Source organism: Pelmatolapia mariae, linkage group LG1, assembly GCF_036321145.2.
Source record: "Pelmatolapia mariae isolate MD_Pm_ZW linkage group LG1, Pm_UMD_F_2, whole genome shotgun sequence".
Lineage (NCBI taxonomy): Eukaryota > Metazoa > Chordata > Actinopteri > Cichliformes > Cichlidae > Pelmatolapia > Pelmatolapia mariae.
The window spans coordinates 37,791,730-37,811,117 of NC_086227.1; the positions used below are offsets into that span (position 1 = coordinate 37,791,730).

General features: G+C 42.7%; 2 protein-coding genes across 6 annotated transcripts in view; one reads left to right on the forward strand and one right to left on the reverse strand.

Annotated features, from left to right (window-relative positions):
- The window catches only part of LOC134631753 (neural-cadherin-like), a 307,958-nt gene extending 296,644 nt beyond the window's left edge, over positions 1–11,314 (forward strand). Inside the window, exons 36-37 of the mRNA XM_063480307.1 lie at positions 6,674–6,828; positions 8,025–11,314. Of these exons, the coding sequence (XP_063336377.1) occupies positions 6,674–6,828; positions 8,025–8,633 (764 nt within the window). The 3' untranslated portion in view covers positions 8,634–11,314. The remainder of the gene's footprint in view (positions 1–6,673; positions 6,829–8,024) is intronic.
- An 88-nt stretch (positions 11,315–11,402) lies between these two features.
- dpy19l3 (dpy-19 like C-mannosyltransferase 3) overlaps positions 11,403–19,388 on the reverse strand; it is a 78,784-nt gene continuing 70,798 nt past the window's right edge. For all 5 annotated transcript variants that reach the window (XM_063480337.1, XM_063480343.1, XM_063480328.1 and 2 more), the window contains one exon: positions 11,403–18,747. In XM_063480337.1, coding sequence (XP_063336407.1) covers positions 18,544–18,747 — 204 coding nt within the window. In that variant the 3' untranslated portion in view covers positions 11,403–18,543. The remainder of the gene's footprint in view (positions 18,748–19,388) is intronic.

The following is a 19,388-nucleotide window of genomic DNA, read 5'->3' on the forward strand; positions in this document are numbered from 1 at the left end:
CACGCACACTGTCAGAAATACCGATCAAATTCTCCATTTCTTTGTTTGCCCTCTGGAGAGGACTTTGAACAGAGCAGATTCATCTTGTACACCCTGACCTCCAGCTTCCTTGCTCACCTCCCCGTGGAGCTCACTCCAGCCACCTCTTCATACACACACACACACACACACACACACACACACACACACTTGCTTCTCAGCAGAGGGGAGCAGGAGAAACACAAACACATAAAGGCATAAACTCCACCGTCATAAACTAAGCAGTAACACACCTCTTATATTTCCAGATTATTTGCTTCAGTCTATAGAGGCTGTATTTTCTCTTCGTATAGGCCTGTGCCATAATGCGAAGGATATTGATTCATGCGGTGGAGCGCAGCAATCTCACGTCAGCTTGGGATCACATTTCTTCGTGTGCTTTGTCACATCTTTTCTTTTGTGCTGTGAGAAAAAGAAATGCTTAATGAAGTGTTGTTTAGCCTGCACAAATGTGCGTGTAACTCATAGTAAAACTGGATTTCTAGTCGTTCATTAACCGCTCACTGTTTAAAAGCCTTAAAGCCTCTGAAAATGTGGGGGTTGGAAAAAGAGGCAGTACATTGTGAGTAACCATAAAAAGCAAATTTCTTTTTCAAGGTCATCTCCTTCTGTAACCCTGGACCCCGCTTAGCTCTCTTACACTTGGATCACTTGCAGTCCAATGCACTGGCAATTTCAGCATGGTCCTCTATGCAGAGAAACCGACACATGATCATCACAGGCGATGGGAGCTGGTCCCAAGCACAAAGTTTAGGACTGTGCTCAAGGTTGTTTTCTTTTTGTATTTCACAGGTTTGTGCAACATGAATTTGTCTTTCAGGCTCAATCTGTCAACATTCACTCACCAGCTATTTAATTTTGAATCTAAATATATAATCCACCCATTTCATGGTAGCAACACAATGCATTTTAGCATCTAGGCAACAAGGTTCAACTGAGTATCAGAATGAGGGGGGAAAGGTGACTTAGGCAACTTTAAATATGGTGTGGTTGTTGTTGCTAGATTGGCTATTCTGAGTATATCAGAAAGAAAATAACCAGTGGGCAGCAGTTCTCTGAGTGAAAATGTCTTGTTGATGTCAGAGGATAATGCTTTAAGCGAATAGGAAGGCAACATTCATCAAATGACCTCTACAGTCACCAAATCTCAATTGAATGGAGAACCTTTGAGATGTGGTGGAACAGGAGATTCACATCATGGAAGTACAGCCAACAGATCTGGGGCACATTTGTGATGCTGTCATGTTAATATGGAGCAAAATCTTTGAGGAATGTTTCCAGAACATTTCCTGGCTACATAATGAAGCATTAGGTAGTTCTGGACTTCACAAATGCATCCTCTGTCGTTACATTGTAACACCCAGGGTATCTCAAGATATAAAGGGCTGTGTTTAGTCATAGTATAAAGTAAATGTCATTTCACAGATATGCCCCAATCGTTTATAAAATGCTCCCATTAATATTGATTGATGTTGTTGTTAAAGTATCTATGAGCTCTGCTTTGTTTACATTCTGCTTCTACTACCAAACTAATGTTGATTATATAAAAATATATATTTAATGTCAGCCTTGCAGTTGGTGTATTTATCTTTATTTACTGCAATACTGACTCTGCTTTTGTGTGTGTGATAAAAGGTGAAGTGAAACCTTGGGAAGTGGAAAATGCACAGCAGAGAGAGTGCCTGTTTAAACGTCTGTACCTGTAAATGTTTGTGCTTGGCTTCAAAGGTCTTCTTCCATGACGGTATTCTATAAAAGGGCATCTTTTTTCTTTTTACGTTGCAATTCTGATGTCCATCTGTGCAAAAATAAATTTTTTACTCATTACTCACCAGTTTTTTCCTCGTTCCAAAAACTTCCTGCCACCAGGGTTCCACAGCCCACCCCTGTGTGGCCCCCTCAGTGCATCAAAAGCAAATGTTTTAGGTCCACAAGAGCAAAACCATCTCTCACTACAAGGTCAGCTTTCAGAATTGGCTGCCTGCAACTTTGCCGTTACCCAAAAATTTAATTTCAGCTTTTAGGTTCAAAACACAAGTGTTCAAAACAGGACTTCCAGGGAACTATCTGAAAAAGCTGCAGCACCAAACACATTGCAGATATGCACCAGGAGTCTACCTTGAAGGGGAGATGTTCAGCCTGGTTCTGCAAGAGCTTTCTTCCTGTTAAAAAAGGAGTTTTTCCTTCCCACTGTCACCAAGTGCTTGCTCTTTTCTCTGTATTATGGTGGAGTCTTTCTTACAAAATAAAGGCTTCGAAGTGACCGTTGCTCTGATTTGACGCTGTATAAATAGAACAGAATTGAATTAAATTGCATTGAATTGAAACATAGCTCCACCGTGCTGCTGTGCCACAGGTGGTCAGAAAGTCCACAGGGCACCCTTATATTGTAAATCTTTAAAAACACTATCTATTATTTTGTCCTGGCTCTTGCTATTGTGCATTTTCCTCTCAATGGCCTTAAATCCTCCAGCCTTGTAATCTCATTGGCTCTGGGCACCTCCGGGCTGTTGGACCAGCTGCTTCTCCACATTGTTTCGACTCATTTATTGTTTCTGTCTTGGGGAAGCTCAGGGCACCTCACAGTAAATGAGGCTCATTGCAGTCAGGGCAGGGGGACTGAACCTGTGACCTTGTTTTTGCCAGTTCACTGTCTCTCGAACATGAAAGCAGCCACTGCAGCAGTCAGACACACGTGGGCTCTCCTAAAACAAAAATCTGTCTTTTTTCTTTTAGCCCTTTTCCCTTTGTTCTTGTTCACTCGCCATTAAAAGCCATAACGCCCATCTTAAAATGAAACGGCAAATCTCTTGAAACAATTTCATCTTATATATCTGCCAGACGCTGGAGTTGTGGTGAGGGGGGACAAGTTGACAGTAAATGAATATTGATTTTTCCTCTCGTACTGTGCAGCTGGTTTCTGGCTGAGTGAATTTACTCTTACAGAGTTGTCAGAGGGTGGGCTGTTTAATGGGGTGTTATCAATTCACAGAGCGTTTGAGTGCTTTCTGTTGGTGTGCTTACATGATGCAGTGGCTGCTGGGTTTTAGTTATGATGTAAGAGAAAGACATTCAGAGTTAAAATAAAACGCAGGGGTTGATGCAGAAGAAGAGACAGGAGCCGTGCACGTTCAGATGATGTGTTTGAGTTGTTTAGGATTCCAGATTTTTCACGCTCGTGTCTTACCTCGGATTAATCGGATTTGAGCAGCTTGGGTATTTATAATGTTGCCAGTTGTGGTGTGTGATTGCTGCTGTTTTCAAATGTGATTAAACACAGCTTTCTGCTGCCTTTGAAAAAAAACAAGCAGATTTGAAGATAGCATATGTCTCAGTGAGTAATTCACTCAGTTAATGACGTTTGCTTGTAAATTATTAAATATTATTTCAACACTGCACTCCAGATTCTACAAGTTGCCTCTTTTGCAGTTCTGTGGGGGGAAAAACGCGTTTTGATTCGGTTGTTTGATTTGAGAGGGGCGGGAAGCGTGGCTGAATTAAAGGGAAAAAATTAAAGTGTTTGTGTGGGTGTAAAGCAGGTTAATATTATGGAGAGGCTTAGGGTAGTATTATCAAAGGCGAGAGGTGATAGGTATGAGACAACATACGGGGGATTTGTTAGACATTTGAAAAGGTCACAACAACAGTTCAGTGAGAAAGACGTAGAGATTGTCTGAGCAGAAAATCCGTGTGTGTGTGTGTTTTGTGTCTACAGTCTGCTTTTTAGGATAACGTTGAATCGCCTCAATGGGAGGTAGTCCTGTGGAGTATTTAAGAGGACCGGTTCCATACTTTTATTCTTGCACTCTTTGCGTGACACCCAGTTCATAATGATCTTTATTTATCTTTGACCGGGCCCAGGTGAAGCCGCTCAGTTTGCTCTCTGCGTGAAACGAGCCCTTTCGGCGCCCCTCCCTTTTGGGAAGGGGCGCTGAAAGGGTCAAGCAGCAGGTGGGTGGGGTTGTTGTTGTTGTTGTTGTTCTCATAGCTAGAGGTATGTGGCAGGCATGACCAGGATATTTAGGACAGCTTGAAGCCTGTGTTTCTGGCTTACAGCATTAGTTTCAAACTTGTTCTGGCATGCTCCTCTTCAGAAGCCAGAGAAAGGTCACAGCCCACATCCATTATTAACAATGAAAAAGGGTCTACAGTGAAAAGCGACCTAGGTTGAATTTTACTTAGAAGTGCAAATTAGACAGCACGATAGCAGGACCGTCACCTCACAACAACAAGGTGCTGGGTCGGAATCCAACTTTTTGGGCGGGGTTGTGATGTTCTTCCTGTGTCAGTGCAGGTTCTCTCCGGGTACTCTGCCCTCCTCACACAGTCCAAAAAATGCTGTTTGTGGGGTTAAGTTAATTTGTGATTAGAAATAGGCTGTATGTGACTGTGATAGACAGGCGCCCAGTCCAGGATGTGCCCAGGACTGGTCCCCCAATACCAGCTGGGACAGGTTGAATTGGATAACTGGAAACCTGACCCTGACTGTGGTGGCTCTGGGGCCCAGTCCACAGTTTGACAATCGCTGGTTTACAGGCAGTACCTCAAGCAGCAAGCACGAACAACTGACAGCACCTGCGGTTCTTCTATTGGCCACTAGAGGCTGTTCAAGCAAGTGAATTCCCATAAGCTGCCATGTTAAAATGTCCAGTGTAACAGCATTAAATGTTTACAGTGTTAACACTTTAAATGTGATCAATTCTGGTTCCAAAACACTAATGACCAGAGACCAGAATGCTAAAACCAATGAGTTTGATTACGTCTGTCTTTTATATACAGTCTGTGGATTATTTTTATGTAGGCTGAGATCACGAGCACCCACTGCACCATCATGACAGAAAGGCATAGTAGGTTCCCTTCAAGGTTAAATGTGTCAATAATGGGAGTGTAATTAATTCCAATAAGACATCAGGCGGCTAATGTTCCTCCCTCCCATTATCGAGGCCGGTATCAGTACCCTCTTAATGCCGTTTACAGTCAAACACTGTCAGCACTAAGTGAGCCGCCTATAATCTGAAGCATGTTCAGTGCCTACAAAGCCTGTCAGTCACATGGCTATAATTACCACTAACTACAGTGATACTGGCAGATGTAAAGGAATGAGGTTGTGAATAATTTTAAATTAGCATTTTAATTAGGTTCACATGTTTATTAGTCTTTAATTGAAAATCTGATTCTGGCCAGATGTGTCAGCCACTGATATGATGTTTAATTTCATACTTAATAACTATTTAACATGATAGAGGCGACGCTTCGAGTCAGAGCTGTAACTGATATGATTGTAATGATCCAGTTTCTCAGAGGTGCAGAATCAGGGAGTTTGTAAAATGTGGTTAAAGAAAAAAATTAAATGAAATTAACGTGCCCATGAAATAAAGTACGGGATTCATTGGGGGGAAAATTTAAACAACAGTTTAAGGTCAGCTGTTGCATTTTTATTTAATTCAGCGAATAGAAAATACGGTCAAGACATTGGTGAGGAAATTAAAATCGTGTCCTTCAACCTTTTCATCAAAGAATCGCATAGTTTCAGCAATCACAGCTGTGCTTACCTTGGACCTTCTTGTTAAGGTAATCTGCTTCTCGAAGCTCCTCCTGTGAGTTGGTTTAGTCTGACGGTATCTTCTTACTCACTGTACAGTCCAGCTGTTACCACAACAGCTTTATGAGGAAATCAGTAAGGCCACGTTGTTATCCATCCAATGGGTGAAGAGATAAACAAACAGCCTCGCTTGGTCAAGATCCCTTTCACTCTGAGCAAATCAACTTCTTTGGCAGATGGTGTCCAGCATCTTTTATTTGTTCTACGTCTCATAAATGTTCTTTTTGACCCAGACTTTGATTTGTCTGTCCATCACACTTAGCCGCTCTCTAATCTTTGCAGCTCTACCTGGAACGTCTCGTCAGTGTTGACACGGAGACTAGTGTTTTGGTACCTGTAATGAAGGCGCCACCTGAAGACCTATGAGGTGTTTGTTTCTCAGCCTAGAGACTGACCTGCCTTCTAGCTCAGTTGGTCATGTGGCCTCCTGTGTTTCTGTTTAAAGACAATTTTCGTGTGAAAATATTTTCATGAAATGTGCTTAATTTTTCAGAAGGAGAATGCAATGCCGGAACTCAGAAAGGCCAAAGTTCAACAACCAAACAGCCAAATTCATCACCGTTTTCAGCAGCAGATCAGTTAGGCTTTTATCATGATAAACATCCAGCCTGCTCTGAAGCAGGTAACCATAGTGATCTAGCCAGGTGAGAAGAGAGCCACCTCAAAGTACCTCACTAACCCATTAATCTCACTTTGTTCTGCACCCCCGAGGTTTCCCAAGGATGCACAAACTCACTCATGGCATTTTTGCCAATCTTGAGAAAGATTTTGACTGTCACAGAGATTTTTGCCAGTCCTTGAAATATATTTTGTTAAACATCAGCAGCAGAACACTCGTTAGCTCAAACTCTGAAGCGTCATCGTCACTTGATTCCTAAAACGTATCACGTCTCTGCTCGCACTTTTCTCAAATGATGCTCAAGGCCATCTCCATCAAGAGCGCCTGTCTCTGAGGGCATATCTTGATTGAAGGATTTTAATCATTCAATTTGTAATGCTAATGCCTTCAACACCGTCTTGTCTCAACTGCAGTGCTGCTACTGGGCATTTTCCTCTACACTCGCTGGAGGTCCTACAAAGGGCTGAAAGAGGGCGTTTACCACGTCTCGGCACATCACGACGGCTGGGAGGACATCCGGGAGAACGTCCTCAACTACGATGAGGAGGGCGGCGGGGAGGAGGACCAGGTACACCCCTCGCACGCTCACATGCATGCAGACTGTACCCTTTGCCGTGAAAGTTATCAAAGCAAATCAGAAAGATAATTTTGTGCACACATATACAACTGTTAAAAGTGATGTTCAGTATTTAACTGCTACATCTCTACGTGCTTGCTTGAAGTTGAGATGTTTTAATTTTGATTTCAAAGACTTTTATTTTGGAAATTCTTAGCAGTGGATGTATGGCAGCAGCTCTATAATGGATTCTGTCAATTCAATTTGGAATAAAATCCTGCAGAGTGTGTGCTAGCGTTTTAATTAGGCCCACGCAAAATCCTTATCTCCTCTCCACCAGCCAATGTAACCCACAAGCACTCAACGGTACTTAAGAGCTTGCATAATATCACAGCTTTGATCGCAACAAACACATGTGGCTGCTGAAATCATTGCTGAAACACACACACACACACAAAGAGGAGGAAAAAACACTTTCATATAGAGATTGTTGTCTGGCCTTATCAGTACCCCAAAACCTTCAAGATTCTGTCCGTTACGTGCAGTCAAACACACACACACACACACACATATACACAGTACTGATCCCCTATACAGAGCAGCCACTGTGGCTAATTCTCTGGAGTCTTGTTTGAAATCGCTCTAGAGGAATAAAAACAGCACTCATCACATAATCAGTTTCACAAAGCGACCCACGCCTCCTCCTTGTGCATCATTTCTTCCGCTGCCTCCTCCTCCTACATCTTTTTGCATCTCTGCCACCCTGGTTACAGTTCTGGTGGAATCACGTTAGTACCAAAGTGGCTGGCTGCTACGCTACATGACAAAGTAATGGCAGCTGTCTGCAGTAGAGAGAGAGAGAGAGAGAGAGAGAGAGAGATGTCCCTCATCTCGCTCTTCTTCTTCTTGGTCTCTCACATGCATACACAGATATTTTAAATTACAAGTTTTCTGCGACAGTAAATGGAGACAGATTGGAAACTTAAATAGGTGGAACATTCACAGTAAACGTAGTGGGGCGAGCTGATTGTTTTTCTGCTCTCTTTTCATTTTTCTGCTTTCTCACTGTCACATTTCATTTTTTTCTGCCTCATCTCTCTCCCCCAGACAATCAGTCTCTCTCTGTTTTTACAGCTCCTGTGCTAACTCAGACTTTTCATCTGCTTTTGTGTAAATGTGTGTGTGTGTGGGTGTGTGTGTGTGACCAGAATGCCTACGACATGGCAGAGCTGCAGAAGTCCCTCCAGCCGAGCCCGGCCCAGTCAGTGCAGTACTGCCGCTCTAGAGCCTTGCACCACCCTCCTCCTCCCCACCATCATCACCATCACCTCCTCCACCAGGCGCCCCCCGTCCCACCCTCTTCCCAGCCACTGGACCCCCTCAGCCGGACAACCAGCTCCACAACCTTGCCTCCCTCTGCAGCTTCCACTTCCTCCACGGCCACCACAACGACCAGTCTCCGCAGGGACGTCCCCCCCACCAGGCTGCCGGCCCAGGGCCAGGCCCGTCCCTCGCAGCTGGCCCGTCGTTCCCTGTCCTTCTCCAGCCAGGACCTGGCCCGCTACCTGTGCGAGATCATCCGCGATGCTGACCAGCATCCAGACACGGGACCTTTTGACTCCCTGCAGGTCTTCTCCACCGAGGGTGGGGGCTCGCCTGCCGGCTCCCTCAGCTCCTTCAGTTCAGCAGGGCTGGATGGAGGCAGCAGCGGAGAAGGGGGAGCGGAGGCGAGGAGGGAGGAGACGCTCGGGGAGTGGGGGCCTCGCTTTGAGAAGCTTCGGGCGCTGTACGAGCGAGCCGAGGCCAGCGACCTCTGAGCTCCAACACAAACTGATTGGACCCCGATAACGGGCCACCCAAAACAATCAATTAGCAGACGCTTGGCGGCGACTGAGGCTGGAAAAGCGAGAGACTGGCCGTCAGAGAGAGAGAGTCGCTCCACGCGCAGCACTTTGCTGACAGCTGACACGAACTGTGTTGTATTTACTGGATGATGAGACCCGTCAATCAAAGCGGGAGCCTAAGAGACAGATGAAAGTGTCCCTGTGAAAAGAGCCTGTCGCTCTGCACTCACTCTACCTTGGACGGCAATTTTGCAGGAGCAGACGTTATCAAACCTACAAGTCAGGTTAAATGCTTCGGAACGACAGCCTGCACTCGGGCTACTCATCATGATGGAGCTTAGCTTCACTGTCGGAAAAATCTGTTCCAGTCACAGACACTAAAACCCCAAATTTCCTCGTGTGTGGATGAGCTGCCAGCTGAAGGCAGAAAATATGAAAATGTTTTGGCCAAGATTTTTTAATACATATATATATATATACCTGAGCAAATCAATGCCACTAAATGTATTTTTAGCACCTTGCTGCTCTGTAAATAAATGTCATATATTTCACATGGTACTGTTACACGATAAGACAGTGAAGATGAGGTGGATCATACTGAGTAGCCCATCCAATGCAGAGTTTCACTGTAGTGGACACATCGTGTTCTCGCTGCCTGGCTGTAAACAGCTTCTGTCAATGTTTGTATGAGAAAAAAACAAAAAGAAGTGCTTCGACCATCACTGGTTTCCAGGGTGAGATTTTTTTTCTGGTAATGTGTCTTTTGCTAGGTTGAGTAATTCTGTATTGGTTGGGTGTTTCAAGTTTCAACGCTCCATGGGTTGTAAGACATCAAGCTTTCTACTTAGTACCGTGCCCGCGTCTTCATTTGATTTCCTATTCTCATTTGCGCTCCGCCGCTGCTCATTCCTCCTCACCCGGGGGAGGGTGCACAAAAATTCAAACATCTTTGTAACAAAGAAATGCGAGTGGACGTGTGGACTGCGGGAGGGAGGAAATGCTCGCTCTGTTGCTCTGTTCCGTGCACGCTGTTCCTCTGGCATACCAAATGTGGCGGCTGCGAGAGACTATTTTAACAGATGCTCGGCAGAATACAAAGTACACCGAGCTGCCTTTCAAGGTGACTACTCAATAAACATAAATGGAGGGAAGAGGGTAAGAGATATTTATAAGGATTATATATATAAATATATATATATATATATGCTTGTGAGCTGTGATAGCTGTGCCATATGCAGGTTCACGCATCCATCTATTGTGTCTTGCTAAATTAGCACATATTTCTTGGCTGAAACATTAGGGGGATTGTGGGTAAGAGAACTACAGGAACATGTCATTGTGCTTTTGTTTTTTTTAATGTCAAAACTGTGAATTGTCCCTCTAGCTTCTCTCTCTCTCTCAGCTCTGCAAAAAACAAAACTTCCTGCGCTTTGAACCGTTGAGAACACTTTGTCTTAAAAGAACAAAAAGGCAAATAACAATAATAACGCAGCGAATGGGAGTCTAAAAAGGGCACACTTCCTTTCGCATTTTTAAAACAAGAGAGAGGATTGCAGGGTAGGGGGCTGAATCAGAGAGCAAATGAGGGAAGGGAGTGAAGCGGAGGGAGCCCAGCCCTGTGGTGAAATGTCTCACCAGTGCACCACGGAGCACAGCGGCCCTGTGGGGGAGCTGCCGAGGGAAGCGATGCTGCAAGCAACAGTTTTCTGCATAACAGTTTGCTGCACTGCAAATGGGATGAACTTAAAAAGTCGTGTGCCCCCACCCACATGACCCCCAACCTACAATTCTCCCCAAAGTTCCAGCGTGGCTTCTTCTGGCGTTTCAGCCGCTGGATTCTGCTGGAAGCAGCAGCATCAGCAGCGCTCCCTTCATGCCTTTTTTTCCCTTCTATTTGTCTTCACGCTGGCAGAGCTGAGCCTGTCGGCAGAGAGCAGTCAAAGGGTAGTAGAGTGTGAAAACATGTCAGGCCACTAATCCTAATAGGAGCTGATGGCCCGCTGTCATGCTGGAAAAACCAAAGGAATGTGAGGAGTTTCCAAAAAAAAAAAAAAAAGTCGACAGAGGAGTCGATCCCCAGATTGCAGCTTCTTTTTCAGACAGACGCTTTCTGAGCAGCGGAGGCAACAATGCAGCGTTTATAAATAAGAGCATTTCCAGTCAATGATGCCTAAAAGTAAAAGACAGGCTTATCTTTCAGGCAGTGGGGAGTTCCTCGAGAGTGATCCTTGTATGTTGCTCTGTGGAGAGCGTCCGAGCCTGAGCCACACACACACACACACGGATGAAAACACTTCATGCTTCACTACAGCTGTAAGGAGCAGATTCACTTCCCACCATTCATTTGTAGCATACGACGGCTTCTTCAGTGTTGTGTTCTGGGTGCAGACATGTTGTGAACAATGTTTTTACCTCATTTGTAAGTACAGAGATAGATACATTCAAATTATTGCTTTTTTTGCCAAGAAGAGCAGCATAGATTTAAAATGTGCCGCTTCAGAGAGAAAAAAGAAATCAAACGAACATATTTTTTATCAACATGATGGTGATGAGCTTTTGACGGTTATATAAGTGTTTTGTATTTGCTTTGATCTTTTTTTTTTCCTCCCCTCAATAAATTCATTTGCACCAGTGACTGCTGAATCGTGACTGCGTCTGTAAAGAGAAACCGATGAATTGAAATGTGAAAAATAAATATTCCTGGCTTTGAGTGACTGACAGGGAAACAGCATTGTTGGGGGGAAAATTGTTTTATTGACACACTGCCTAATAATATCTGAAACTGGCACTTCACGTATCCCTCCACCAGCATTGTGTCTGGCATGAGAAGGACTTTTAACGGCAGAGTAAACATTTACAAGTTTGGATGATTTTTGTGGCTTTACAGTAGAAAATGACAGCACGGAATCACTTAAGTGGATTTTTTTTTAAAAAGGAACACCAAGCAAAAAGGAAAAATGACCAAAAGGCACCCAGATACATATTACAGTATTTTCTTTTTTCAAATAAACACAAAGAAACAGTTTCCACAGTGAACAAGTTCAATGTTGGTTTAAATGAAGCTGAAGGTGTGAGGACTGTGAGGATTACCAGAATGTCTCTAATTATTACTGAAGAAAAGCTCTTCATCCAAATAGTGATTATTCAATGTAATTCTAACTCTAAAGGCTGGAAAACAAGTTAACTCTTGACTTTAGGGACTTCAGCAGCAACAGCCTCCATCAGACACAGTAAGTCCTCCTACCAGGGTATCAGTATGTCCTGGATGCTGCGTGCAGGTCATACTTGCAGCACGTCACTTGAATTAAGGTCAGGACTCAGACTTTCAAAACCTGAAATCTACTCTCCTTCAGCCTTTTAGTTGATCTACTTAGCTCAGTCCCAAAATTGAACCCTCAAAAACTGAAAATGACATCACCTGAGTTCACGAGGGCTCAAACTGATAGAAAACACTAAGGACACCACTTTGTAACATCGCGTGATGTTGCCTTGACAAAGCCAAAAGACGTTTCTTAACATTGTGAGTTTGGGAATTTTTATTTCACTTATTTAAATGTTCTTTACAACTAATGAATTTTAAGGTCCAGTCTCATCTTAACATCTTTCAGGCTCTTGTCTTAAAAAAGGTGATGAGAGGTCAAATAATAGATTTGCTTTTTGTGTCAGCCGTTTAAACTAATTCGGTGTCTAACAAAGCGCAGACTTCATTCCTCCTCATTTCATGTGAACTTCTGTTTCCTGTACTTTTTGGGTTGTTTGCTCCACCCAATACACCTTTAATGTCATACTGCATGAAGTGGAAGTTCTTGCCTTAGACAAAGTCTGCATGTGTCCTTAGGCAAACTGGAGATAAAGGGTCAAAATGAGTCTTCATGAACAGCAGAGAGACCCTGTGTCCTTGCTGAATCAGCAGTAATGCACATCAAAGACTGAGTGTGGGCAAAGGGATCAAACCATCCTCTCATAACTGCCTGACACTCTGCTCGATGTCCAGATACTGAGGTGGTAAAGCGATCCCAAACCATGATGCTCCCTCTACCATCCTTCCCAGCTGGGCTGAGGTTTTGGTATGAGAGCCTATCCTGGTCAAGCACGTCAAGCATTAACCAGTGTTATTTCCCACACTATTCTAATTCATGTTCCAGCAAGGCAGAGACATTTCTGATCAATCCCCAACCAACATAATTACATAGCCAGGAGATTAACATCTCAGTCCGTCACATTCTGCCAGAGGCTGCTGAGGTCGCACACACCTCTCTTTCACAGAAGTGATGCTGGCGTTCAATCTAGAACAGGTTCCACAAAAACAACAGTAGTTCCCAAAGTGAGAACCTATGAATGACAGATGAAGTCTATATTTCTTCTCATTAAAACACTAAATAGTGTTCTCCAGCTTCTCCTAGTAACGCTTAATGATGTTTCACTTCTGTTCAAGGTAGAGCTGGCTCTGCTTGAGCGCTGGGACTACACCAACTAATGTGCACAAGGTTTACTTTGACTGTTGCACCAGCTCACCAATGCCAAAGTAATAACTGGACTCTAAAACTGGACTGTGAGCTCAAAGATGGGCAAAGTTTGCACAAGCAGGTGGCTTAACGTGCAGCTTCTTAGCCAGGAGATCAGATTTTTGACAGGACTGAAATTCATCTTTGATTGAAAAAGTTCAGATTTCATTTATTTGTACATTTTGTGGCTGTTTAAGAAGCTTCAGCACCAAAACCTACTGAGCTGGATGTAGAAATAAAACGGTTAAAATAGCACATCAAGACATCCCAAACAAGCAACCCTTGGGTGACTTGGGTCACCATGGCATCACAGCACCAATGCCAAAGGATGCTAATCGCATTCAGGCTCCAAAATATCTGCACGATTATGGCTCAGGCGAGTGCTGCTTGGGTTTCATCTACGACAGATGATAATTTTATCTCATCTAGCTTCAGACCAATAGATGAAAACCAATCCTGCATCTGGGAGCAATCCCAACATCTCTTGTTTGATTTTTTAAGATTGGGATTAAAGTTCTTTGACTTCTAAAATCACGTGGAAAGACCTTCAAGAATAAAGTTGTCCGCCTGTTGCTCTAACATGACCTGTTCAGCAAACATTCACGGTGACATAACGGTTCAGGGTCGAGGCCAGGTTTCAAATCGGTTGTCCCAAAAACAGACTGTTCAAACTAAACCTGGATCCAAACAAGTTCATTAGTTGCACAAAGCCGTCTAGTGAGCATCTTACATGTATTTCACGAACATCCACTTTAAACCACAGCAGACTGTACAGGTTGATGACCGCCTTCATCGCCTCTTCATTAAGAAAACCATAGTCAGCAGCGGCCTGCTACTAAACCCAATATGTATGGAAATTAACAATGCTGAAAAAAATATTACATTAGTAGACTCTTATTAGGCAAACCTAATGGAATCACTTCGCTCTCAAATAAAGCAATCAGACATCGCCTAAATTAAACATCCAATATGGAGGCGGGAAGAACAAGCATTCTCGTTCCGTTCATCCGATTGATATGCATCACGATGAGGCCTCGCCTTTAACGAACACCGTGTTTTCAAAAGCCCTGCAACAACCGTGTGCAGGAGTGCTCACGCATCTGCGAGAGCGTGGATTATCAAAGACAGAGGTCCTTATTAACAAGTGTACAAATACAGGCAAACTGAGCTGAGATGAAGGGGAAGGGACGGAGGGAGGGAGGGTGCTAATTGTCCAACCACTAATTACCTACGCAGTCACCTCCTCTCCTTGCCTTTGGTGTGAAAGAAGAAAATGAGGAAGATCACTGAGAATTCATGTTTTCACGCGCTCTCATTTCTCCTGCGCTGCTGTTTAAACATGAGCATCGTCTGTCATCCCCTCTCCTCATCCCCGCTTTCTCGTCTAACCACAAAGCCTCGGTTTGATATGCAAGTGTTGGCCCCTCTTTCTCTCTCTCTATTTTGGATTGTGGCTCAGAATCAGCCCTGTTGTCAGGCTGCTGCAATTTCCTCGCTACTTACATTATTCATGTGTGTTTGTGGCTCGGTGTGTGTGTGTGTGTGTGGCAGAGAGACAAGAATGAAAAGGTTGAGAATGTTGCTGATGAGAATCGCAGAAAGAGAAAAAACATGACAGCAATCACAACAACAACACCGTCACAAATACCACTTGGTACCAACTCTGACCTCAGTTTTACAGCAAAAGCACATTTAAGCAGCCGGGCAGAAAGCGAAACTAACGTAATTATCCTTCTTTTTCTGGGGTAACTCGTAACATTTATCACAGCGGCCACATGTGCCCCACAACAGAGGGGCCACATCTGAGCTCTGCTAGTGGTCTGACCTACTCGGTGGGGCTACAGCCGAGTACGACTAAACAATCACTGAACGAACAACTCTCAGCATTTCCTGTTTGTGGGCAACAATACACAGACTGTATATAAAAGATGGCTGTATCCCAATTCAGGGTCTGCAGCCTTAAAGGCCTCATTTTAAGGCCGATTACATCACAGTGACGCGATGAAGGCTGTCCCAATTCAAAGGCTGCTCGAAATGCGGCCCTCAAATGCGTCCTTCATTTCCCTGAATTTTAAGGATGTGGCGGTGTAGACTTCGTGGCCCAACATATCCCAGAATGCATAGCGCAGCGGTGGGTGTGGATAATTTTGCCGAAAAAAAAACGTCGGAAGAGGGGCGCCCAAAGAGAAAATTTTTAAAAGTACTGAATATTATGTCACTTATTTATGTGCAAATGTTTAATAATGAAGAACATTAAAACATTAGTGTTAGCCACATGTTGGCAAAGTTATGTGACATTAGTGACGTTTGTACTAACTTGGTTTTAAAGCCTTTACTTTAAAATATACGCCGTTCAATAGTTGACCTTAATCTTACAGAGAATGTGATGATTTCATGGATATTTAAAGTAAGCACTGAGAGAAATTTAGTAATGCCAGCATATTGAAAGAACAATATTTGTCTCTTATATATAACACATTTATATATACAGTGTCAAAGGAACCTGTCTTTGAGTGAAGATTTAAGGTGACAGGAAATATAAATAAATGCAGCTTGAATCTTTACTGAAGCTCAGTATTTGAAACAGAGTTCATTCACTGCTGTAATAACTAATACTGATTGAAATAATAACTTTAATATTGGCCATATTATATTTACATTACCAAAGCGAGATGACTTTAGTCTCATGAACAACATTAGCTAATTCTTATTTACTAGCTAATCTTAAAATGACTGTTCAGTACAGAAATGAAGCCCAATAATCATGTTTTACAGTCCTGTGGTCTCAGCCTCAGATACTTATCAAATCAAAGCTCATGTAGAAACAAACAAATAAATGAACAAAAGAGTTTCTCCTTCATTTCTGTTAAACAAAGCTGTATGAAACGTTTTCAGCTGTTAGTATCATGGTTGCTAGGCAACCTGGGCAGCGCGACGGAGGCTAGACCGTCCCATTTCACAAGCCTCGCACTTCCGGCCTTAGCGGTCTTTGAGTACGCGGCCCTTGTGGACCGTTAAGGCTGCGTACTTTAAGGCTGCAGACCCTGAATTGGGATACAGCCCATGACTGTAGTTTCCAAGTCCTGCACTCTTCCCACAGCAGGAGGTCCACCTGTGTAGTAGCTGTACAGGGGCCCGATAATGGATACCAGAAATTTGGCAGTTAAAGTAATTCATGGTAGAAGCAATAAATTGTCAATTTAATGAGCCTGCAACAGCTTATGATTATCTCTGTAACACCATAAACTCTACTGATCTGCTCTTATAGCAAGAGGCATGTTATGCTGAAAGTTATTGGAAGCTAACGAGGCAGTTAGCAAACTTTTTCTTAAACCTTCTTTTCAATAATATATTTTTATTTTTATGTACAATCCTGAGAAAAAAATACCATGGTACAGTAACATGAAGAGAAAGGGGTGGGAGCTAAACTGAGCTCATCAGCTAGCAGCCAGCTCTCAGACTGATCATCAGAGTAGAAAACCACAAAAATCCTGCAAACAGAAATGGGAAGCTACACAGCTTAACAAATTTATTAGACCACCACCAGACCAAATAAAGCGTATTGGTTATTACCAAAATACATTTTTATGATTGTGTAATGGTTAATTCAACAGTATCTGCAAGCTCTTTCATCTTTTAATATAGTTATTGTCTTGATCCATGAATTTTCAAATTTTACTTTTACAAAACGGCAGAAAAGATTAATAAAAATAAAAAATAACAACACATTAAAGTTACAGAAGAATCAATTTTAGTGGTTGAATGTTTGATGAAATTCAGACTTCTGTGAAAAGTCCAGTGTCTTGGCTCAGATTTGGATAGTTTATTTGCCTAATAAATAAAAATACATTTTTTGGACAGATATATATATATATATATATATATATATATATATACATATATATATACATACATACATACATATATGGTGAAGGAGAGAGAGTGTAATGATCTTGCCCCACCCCAAAGTAATTTTCTTGCTATGTTTGTGTGGATATTACAGATTCTACCTTTAGAATGAAATAAGACAGTAATTTAAATAGTGTGTATGTTCAAAGAGTGTGTGATCCAGGTTATTCTGAAGCTACCATGTAGAAATGTCTCCCAGACACATCATAGGAAGGTAATTATAAAGATGACAGCTGTAAGGACACACTGACTAACACTGTATGTGTGTGTGTCTGTCTCTGTCTGTCTGTCTAAAAGCTAGCTGTGCAGAACGGGCAGACTGCGGCTTTCTCAACAACAACTTCTCCAACCTGCATCACAGTGACTGAAGTCATCGCTCACAGACCACAAATAAAAATTAAATTAAAGCCTAAATTTAAGTTTGTGTTTAGTTTGAGACATTTTGTAGAGAAGTTCAAAGACCTGTTTGAGGGTTACGACTTGGTTTTAGGCTTAAAGTAGGTTCAGAGTGAGGTTAAGTTGGGGTTTGGCACGTAGTTGTTAGGCTTGTGGGTAGAAGAGCTTAGGATGACAGGATGACAGCAGTGATGCTAGAAGTAATACTAGTAACAGTAAGATTTAACAGTCGCATGAGTTTCCACTGGGACTATGACAACCTGTTTAAGCATGTTTTTATGTTCAGTATGTTTAATGAATCAAATTCAAGCACAGGAATTATATTTATAATTATTAATATGAGAACATGTAATGAGGCCGATGGCAGATGACCAGCTTCCTTTACACTAACATGGCTGAAACATACTGACTGGAGTGGCTCGCTGCCCATCTGAAAGAACCAACATGTAGGTCAGTTCTGAAAAATAAATCATCTTCTAACTGACTATAATCTTTTCAGTTGTATCATTTTTGGGGTTATTTATAAAACTTGATCAACTAGACATTTACACTTAATGTCTGCTGATGTCTACTCCTAAAACAACTGAACTACAGTGGGAAACTGAACCTTTTAGATCTTATGTTGGATATATTTTTTTAAAATCAGTTTAAATCCCTACAAATGAAGAGCTCAACAAATCTTCGATTTCTGCCCCTACTTTCATTGGCAAAGAAGAACTTAGCTGCAAATATATACGACTTCTCTGTATTTTAATCTTTAAGTTTCACTTAGTCATCTAAACTTTTTTGGGGTGGACGGCGGCTGAATGAGTGGACGTAGAACAGCCCAAAGCAGGAATCCTACATTTGCACACTCCACTCACAAAAACACTGCAGCCCGAAGTGCAGACCGACCCACTGTTCTAATAGCACATCCAAAGAGCCACGTGTTGAAGAAATAATGGCCATGATCACAGCTGGGCGCAGTGCAAAGAGGAGACAGAGGAACAGCAAGGATTCAGCACTTTTATTTCATCCTCTCCTCCTCTCTCCCCTCTGGCCTCTGCTGGGGTTGTCTTGCAGCCCTGGTCCTGCTACTGAGTCACGCTGGGCTCTGATGAGCCCTTCGTATTTTTCTTGCGTTTCTTCTTGAGCCGGTAGACATGGAAGGTTTTATTCTGGAATGTTCTGGTAAAGAGAGCGTTGTAAGCTGCCGCGTCCGTCTTGATGGCATCGCAAAAACGAGGGTGGGTGGCAGGGACGAGGTCGGGGTCATTCTCTCCAGGTCCGTCCATGATCTGATAAGAGAACAAACACGTCACCATTAACAGCAACGAGAATAACAGCAGGCTGAAGCCAGCACAATCGAGATAAAGTCAGATAAAGTCCACCGGCAGCAGCCTCTGATTTCACTTTGCTCTGCCAGTTAGATCTGGCATAAAATCTGTAGGAATGCTTTAGTGCATTAAGGGCTAAAGTGAGTCTAAATTAATAAATATTCTGCTTTGGGATTATTGATTGCAACATTGATAAAACAGCAGCCAAAGAAGGCTGAACCCAAAGAAAAAAGAGGCAGTGCAGGACATGTGGAGATGCTGGCTTCAAGGACGGATTTTCTTGGAAGGAATAAGATACTCATTAGCAGCACTGAAGGCCATTAACAAAAAATATCAGCTTCTAAAAAGGATCCCACAGAACGGCACTGTTTGCTGGCGAGATGCAACACTTCCAGTTTTAAAAAGTGGTGGGTGGGACTGTGAAAGTTTCTGAATGATAAACTTTTAATTTAAAAAAAGAAAAGGGATATTAACCTTTCGTCAAATATTCAGTCATGAATATTTTATGGTTTCACACACTTGAATTCTGAAAGTGTCACATTTAAAAACACTAAATAAGCCACAACATGAAAAGCACTGAGCCATGTTAGAGTGGAGCTACA